This window comes from Tupaia chinensis, unplaced genomic scaffold (genome assembly GCF_000334495.1).
Source record: "Tupaia chinensis unplaced genomic scaffold, TupChi_1.0 Scaffold000493_1, whole genome shotgun sequence".
In the NCBI taxonomy this organism is placed as follows: Eukaryota; Metazoa; Chordata; class Mammalia; order Scandentia; family Tupaiidae; genus Tupaia; species Tupaia belangeri.
Genome location: NW_006160005.1, coordinates 1,787,838 through 1,795,063, shown reverse-complemented (window position 1 = coordinate 1,795,063; position 7,226 = coordinate 1,787,838). Strand labels below are relative to the sequence as shown.

At 51.3% G+C, this 7,226-nt stretch overlaps 1 protein-coding gene across 1 annotated transcript in view; it reads right to left on the bottom strand.

Moving 5' to 3' along the window:
• The window catches only part of USP43 (ubiquitin specific peptidase 43), a gene marked incomplete at its 5' end in the record, with an annotated part of 98,860 nt that overhangs the window by 25,585 nt on the left and 66,049 nt on the right, over nucleotides 1-7,226 (bottom strand). Inside the window, 3 exons of the mRNA XM_006156428.3 lie at nucleotides 876-1,034; nucleotides 6,626-6,974; nucleotides 7,074-7,200. Coding sequence (XP_006156490.1) covers nucleotides 876-1,034; nucleotides 6,626-6,974; nucleotides 7,074-7,200 — 635 coding nt within the window. The remainder of the gene's footprint in view (nucleotides 1-875; nucleotides 1,035-6,625; nucleotides 6,975-7,073; nucleotides 7,201-7,226) is intronic.

Sequence of the window (7,226 nt, the reverse complement as noted above, 5' to 3'; positions counted from 1 at the left end):
GCACACACATACACGCCCAGCGTGAGTTTAAACCACGGGGTCCAGGACTCGAACCACGGTCAACTACCTGGGAGTCCAATGACATAGCCATTACACCAACTGCTGGTCCCCTGCCTGTACTTTCTAAAAGGACTAACACAGTCGTACGTCACAGCAGCTCAATGAAATCTGACTTGAGATGAGTGAGCCTGGGAATATGGGTGCCCACACCACCAAGTGTCACCTGCCCTGGTTCAAAAAAATGATTCTGTTCCCCCTGCCTGTGACTAACACAGCCGTACGTCACAGCGGCTTAATGAAATCCGACTTGAGATGAGTGAGCCTGGGAATATGGATGCCCACACCACCAAGTGTCACCTGCCCTGGTTCAAAAAAATGATTCTGTTCCCCCTGCCTGAATTACAGTATTTCCATGCCATATCCTGAGGAATGGGCTGTGCCCCTGTGTGCTCAGACCGCCACAGCAGCCACCAGCCTTTGCTCTTTCAGACCCTTGCCTCCCTCGCCTGGCCCCTGGTGGCCAGTAAAACATCTTCCCAATTTTTATTTATTAATATTATTTTTTAATTTGCTAAGGGTGCATGTGTTTACCAGAGAGAAAAAGACAGAGAAGAAAAAGAGGGGGAAAGTGAGAAATTGCCCCCTACATACATACCAGGGGATGATCATAGCACAATCCCTTCTCCTCCATTCTCTTGGGATTTGGGGCACATACACTCACATGTGATGTGAGTTTGAAGCCACTGGGTCTGGGACTCGAACCACGGCCAGCCACATAGGTGTCCAGCACCTTAACCACCATGCCACCTGGCTGGCACAGTCATTTCTTAAAGTGACTTCCCACATCCCTTTTCCGGAATAGCAGCAGCACCCACCTCGCATGGAGCTGCTCGCCGACCAGGGCGGAATGCAGTTCCGCTTCTGATAGAACAGGATGTAAGCCCCTCTGGTATTGACCTCATCCTCTCGAAGCGACTCCACCGTGCTGTCGTCATAACTGTACCACTGGCCATCCAGAGAGTTCCGGCAGAAGGCTGCAAAGGTCCAAACCCCAGGTCTCAATTATCGGAGCCCCAAAAGGAGGCAGACACTTCCCACTGGCATAGCTGAAAAATGAACACGCTTGTACCAGGAGAGAAAACAACGCATTTTTGGCCAGCAATGAATTTTGTTGAATCAGAAAGCATCAGTAGATTCTTACTGGTACTGTTATTTTAACTTAAATCCTTGTTATACTTCTTGCTCAGGCAAAATTTCCAATAAAAAGTAGCCCCGAGTTATCCAGCTAGCAATAAAGTGAACATTCACTATATTTCTTCTGAGAAGCTTCGAAAGGCATGTATTACACATGTAATAAATGTGCAAACGAGAATCATGGTTGGGATTATGGTATACCTTCTTCCTACCTAAGAAATAGAATCAAATATGGAAGCGATGGGCAAATGTGATTCTCACCACCTGCACCTGCACCTGCACCTCCACCTCCACCTCCACCTGCACCTCCACCTGCACCTGCACCTCCACCTGCACCTCCACCTGCACCTCCACCTCCACCTGCACCTCCACCTCCACCTGCACCTCCCGAATAACTGCAACAAAATATCCTCCTCGTCTTTCACATCTTAGCAAACAGGCCTTAGCCGACTAATTGGGAGGTTGGCAGACTTACGTTTCTTTTTAAAAGCATTTGTGCTGTGTTTATTTATCTGAATTTCAGGGAGTGTGCCTTCCTGTGGGTCCTTTTCATTTGTCGTGCTGGGCACTGAGGACCTCTGTCCTGCAGACATGCAGTCTTTGCTTTTGGAAGCCCTTTGAGGGAGTTTTTGCTATGGGGCACGTGCACTCAGTGAAGAGACAGAGAAACAGAGAGACAGAAAGCAAGAAATCACAGCCCTCACCCTCCACCCCAGAAGGTAGGCCACACTGCACTCCCTTCTCCATTTTCCCCTTGGGATTTTGGGCATGCACGCACATGCACCCAGCATGAGCTTCAAGCTGCCAGGTCTGGGACTCAAACCACAGTTGCCACGTAGGAGTCCAGTACCTTAAGCACTACGCCACCTCCTGGCCCTAGCAGACTTTTCTATAATGGGCCAGATGGCTAATATTTTAGGCTCTGCAAGTCACATACAGCCACATATGTTCTCTGTCACATATTCTTCTTTTTGTTTGTTTGTTTGTTTGTTTAACCATCTTTAAGCTCGTAAAAGCCATTTTAACTTGTGGGTTTTACAAAAGAAGGCTCTGGGCCAGCCTGGTGGTGAAGGTGGCAGGACACTGCAGTGTGACACTGGAGCCTTAAGGGGAGGCTGGGGTTTGGATCTCGGGTTCGCCTGAACTCTCCTGATACGCCTGTGATGCTGGCTGGCTGGAAGCTGGGGGAGGAGGGAACTGCATGGTGAGACCATCTCTCCATTAAAATAATAATAGAGACAGCCAAGGCATGGTGGTTAAGGCAGCTGGAGCTCATGTGGCTGACTGTACGGTTCAAGTCCTAGACCCAGCAGCCTGAAAAACAAGCCAGGCAAGTGTACATATGCGCCCCAGACCCTGACAGGATGGGGGACTGGGGGCAAAAGGATTGTGACAAGATGACGCCCCAATGGACGAGTGCTTTCCCTCTCTCTCTCTCTCTCGCTGGTGAGTGCATACACCTGCTGACTATAAAGCACAGAGACAGAGACAGAGAGAAAGCCAGCTATCCCAGTCCTGAGAATTTATGCTTCCAATAGCAAAGATCGCATGTCTGCAGGACAGAGGTCCACAGTGCCCAGCATGACAAAGAAGAAGGACCCACAGGAAGGCACACTCCCTGAAATTCAGAATACCAGGGACCAGCAGTTAGCATAATGGCTATGTCGCTGAACTCCCATGTAGTTGACCGCAGTTCAAGTCCCAGACCTGGTGGCTTAAACTCACACTGGATAAGTGTGCATGTGTGTGTCCATGATCCCAAGAGGAGAATGGAGGAGAAGGGATTGTGGCGTGGCCATCCCCCTAGGGGGTGATTTCTCGCTTTCTGTCTCTCTGTCTCTCTCTGTCTTTCTGGTGAGCACGTGTGCCCTATAGCAAAAAACTCTCCAAAAACAAAACAAAAAAAAATTCAGAATACCACAGATAAAGAACCTGAAAGCTTCCAGAAGGAAAAATACATCCCAGAGGAACAGATATCAAACTGACCTGACCCAACTCAGCAGCAAAGCACTACTGTAGACCCCATTCCCCATGGAGCAACACTGCCCCAAGCCTGAGAACATGATTTGCATTCGGTCTGGAATTCTACGTCCAACCACATTATCCATTACCATCCAGTACGGGAACAGAGGTACTTCGTAACAGGCAAGGACTCAGAATGGCAAGCTCCTGTCACTCTTTCTTCTTTTTTTAAAAATCAACTAATCTTTTTCATTATTATTATCTTTTTTTCCCTAAGTTTGCTATAGGGCACATATGCTCACCAGGGAGAGACAGAGAGAAGAGAAGTGAGAAAGCAAGCTACCAGGTCCAGGACTCAAACCGTGGCCGGCCATGTGGAAGTCCAGCACCTTAACCGCCACGCCACCTGCTGGCCTTTGTCACCTTTTCTTAGGAAGCTCTCAGAGGGTATGCCACACCTACAGGAGCAGGATGATGCTCGTGGACACCCTGTGCAGCTTGGGACTTGTTCATCTTAGAAGCCATTCTTCTCTGCAGGACAGAAGCTACGGGCCCTGGAGCGAGTGCCTGGGCTGAACATCTGCCTGTGCCCCTTCAACAGCTGTGCAGGACTGGCACGAGGGAAAAGATAGCCCCGGCTGGCACAGATGGGACCTTCCCCTGAGCTGTGCAGGCTGCAGACACTGGTCTGCATTCACCCTCATGAGTCCCCTCCGCCCTTGGGTTCCCCCCTTTGGTTTCAGTTTTAGTAGACTTTTTCCTGGCAGGTGGTGGCACGTCGTGTGAGCAACTCGGACCCCAGGAGAACTGTGCAAGGGGAACCTCACAGGAACAGGGTCCTGTGTACTGCCGAACCACCTTCTCAAACTGAGGATTTGCCTCTTAAACGTGGGGAGGGCGCTGGATGTTGCCCTGGATAAAGCAGAGCTCGGGACACACACAGACCAGCCCTCCAGGGTCCTGATCCATCTCTAACTGCCCCCGTGATTGACATGGATGTTCTGAATTGTCGGGGCCACCCCATGAGCTAATGAGGAGGAGGCAAACCAGCAATGTGAAGTGACAGTGCCAGGTTCCAGTTGTCCTCATTTTCATTGTTACTGTGAGCAAAAGGGGCCAGCGGGTGGCATGGTAGTTAAGAGGACTGGATTCAAGTCCTGGTACCAGCAGCTTGAAAAACACCCCACACATGTGTGTGTGAATGCCCAAACTCCCAAGAGGAGAATGGAGGAGAAGGGATTGCAGCATAGCCATTTCTTGGGGGTGGGAGGGGGACTGTTCAATTTCTCTCTCTGTCTCTTTCTGGCAACTGCATGCACCCTATGGTAATCTTAAAAAAAAAAAAAAAAAAAAAGAAGTGTGCAGAGGGATTAAGTTCTAATGCTCTTAGCAAAAATAGTCCGAGGAGAGACGTCCCCCCAAATCTACAAATAGTTATCCGAGGACTTCCTCTAAGCTCTCTCTAGCCGAGAGAAGACCCTAGAAGTAGCTGAGATCAATGCTCCCAGAAGTCACAAAGATGGCCGCCTCTCCCACCAGGAGCAGGGCAGCTGCAGAACAGGATGGCACCACAGAGCATGGGCCATCACTGTGACTCAGGTGTGGCCAGCACAACTGGCCCAGTGCAACCCCACCCTCCCATGCCTCTCTGTCTGCTCACGGGACTTCTGTCCTGTCCCTGAATCCTCTTTTCTCTCTTTCCACAGGTGTCTGTTCCATCTCCAATGTCAGACATACCCTAAGACCCCCGCCCAGAATCACACAGGTCACACAGATCAACCTCCAATACTGTCTACACAGAGACAACTACGGCTGCTCCCAATGCTCTCTGCAGGCTTCCTGTTCTTCCCGAGAAGTCTTGGTGGGAGACAGGCAAGGAGTGACATCAGAGAAGGATGCTCGCTTTTTTTTTTTTTTTTTTTTTTTTAGAGGTTTTTGCTACAGAGTACGTGTGCTCCCCAGAAAGACAGCTAGAGACAGAGAGACAGAAAGTGAGAAATCACCCACCAGGGGAGATGGCCACGCTGCAATCCCTTCTCCTCCATTCTCCTCTTCGGATCTTGGGCACGCATGCACACATGCCCGGCATGAGTTTAAGGCACCAGGTCCAGGACTCAAACCGCGGTCAACTACATGGGAGTCCAGCAACATAGTCATTACGCTAACTGTTGGTCCCGAGACGGATGCTCTCTAAAAGTGCTTAAAGGTATGATTATTAGCAATTGAGAGTCACTTGGATATTTGTTTCCATGCTTCCACTCACCCATGGCTCTTTAGCTCCCCATGGAATAAAAATGTAAAGCTCCCCCGTAGAATAGAGATACCACACGTGGGCCAGCCCTGCGGCACAGTGGTTAAGGGCCCTGTGCGGACAGCCAGATCACACCTGGCTGGCTGCAGTGTGAGACCTAGCCAGAGGGGCTTAGAAAACACATTGGATGGGACCAGCAGATGGCACAGTGGTTACATCGCTGGACTCCCACATAGTCAACTGTGGCTCAAGTCCCAGATCCAGCAGTTTAAAACTCACATTAGGCACATGTGAATGCTTGCCCAAGATCCTGAGAGGAGAATGGAGAAGGGATTGTAGTGCGGTCATACCCCCGGGGGGTGATTTCTCACTTTCTGTCTCTTTGTCTCTCCAGCAAGCACACACACCCTATAGAAAAAAAAAAATCTCCATATATATGTTTTAAAAAAAGAAAAGAAGAAAACACACTGGGCATATGTACATGCCACAAATCCTGCTGGGGTGGAGAAGTGGAGTGACAGGGACGGCAGCAAGACCATGCCTCATGAGGGCTCCCTCCCTCCCTCTCTCTCTCTCTCTCTGGTGACTGTACGTGCCCACTGATACTTTTTTTAAAAAATAAAGAAGATATCAAATCATAGGTTTCCTTGTGTTGAATCACAGATAAGAATAAAAAGTCACCCTTTCAGCTAACGATCTTCCTCTATATTAATTTTTTAGTTTCTTTCTTTCTTTCTTCCATGAGCTACAGAGACTAAGAAAAAGAGCCAGAGATAGCATTTCACCCAACAGGAACCCAAGACCATAATCCGCCCCAGCCTTCAGCCTGGCCATGGGTACACCTCTACCTGTCAGACTGTGGGAGGTCTCCAGAGGCGAACCCAGGACCTTCCCACGTGGGACCGCCTCACAGAGCATGGTCTATCCTCCCTGTACCACCCACAGCCCCTGCCCTCCTACATTGGATGGTCAGCATTCGAGCCATAAGTCACTTGATATTCCCATAGCCAACCTCCTAACTCGGTATCGGCTTTACAGCTGGGGCCGGGTGCCACATTTTCCCCACGTTCCCCTGTATGCGGTGGGTGAAGAGTCTGCTCACGCGGAGAGCTCAAGGGAGCTCAGCATTCAAAAAGCTCCAGGTCTGGGGGCGTGCTGAGGTCACAGTTGTCTGAGGCGCGTGGGCCCAGCTGCGGCGCGGAGGCTCGGCAGGCTCACCTGTGTAATGCCCACCTTGCAGACTGCCGTGGTGGTTGCAGACGGCGTACAAGTCGTACAGGAAGTCCAGCGGGTAGGCGGTGGGCAGGCAGGCCGGCTGCTTCCAGGAAGGCCAGGGGCCGGGCCCCAGCCTGGAGTTGGTGTTTCTCTGGGCCACGTGGGGGGCCATGTTGAGCCCAGAGAGCGGAAACCTCACCAGCGTGGAGAGCTTGTTCCTTCTCTCCCCAACTTGGCAGAACCTTTTCAGGTGGATGATGAGGATGTCAGGCAGGGTCCACAGGCTCAGCTTCACCATGCCCTGCTGGAGGACTTTGCAGTGGGGGCACTTCCAGGCATCGTCCTGGGCCAGCTGGAAAGGAAGTTGCAGGACATTGAGGCCTCGATGGCCCATGGCCACCCCACCAGCAGGCCCCCCTTCCCGGCCAGGGAGTGGAGCCCAGGGCAGGACCTGCTCCTCCTTGGTGTAGAACTGGAAGCACTCATCCAGGGTACAGCTGTGCTGCTGGTGGGCCTGCTGCTGCTGCTGCACGCTGTCCGCGTCCTGCACCCGCTCCTCCTGCAGGCTCCCGCACAGGCTGCACGGGGACACGCCACCGCCTCA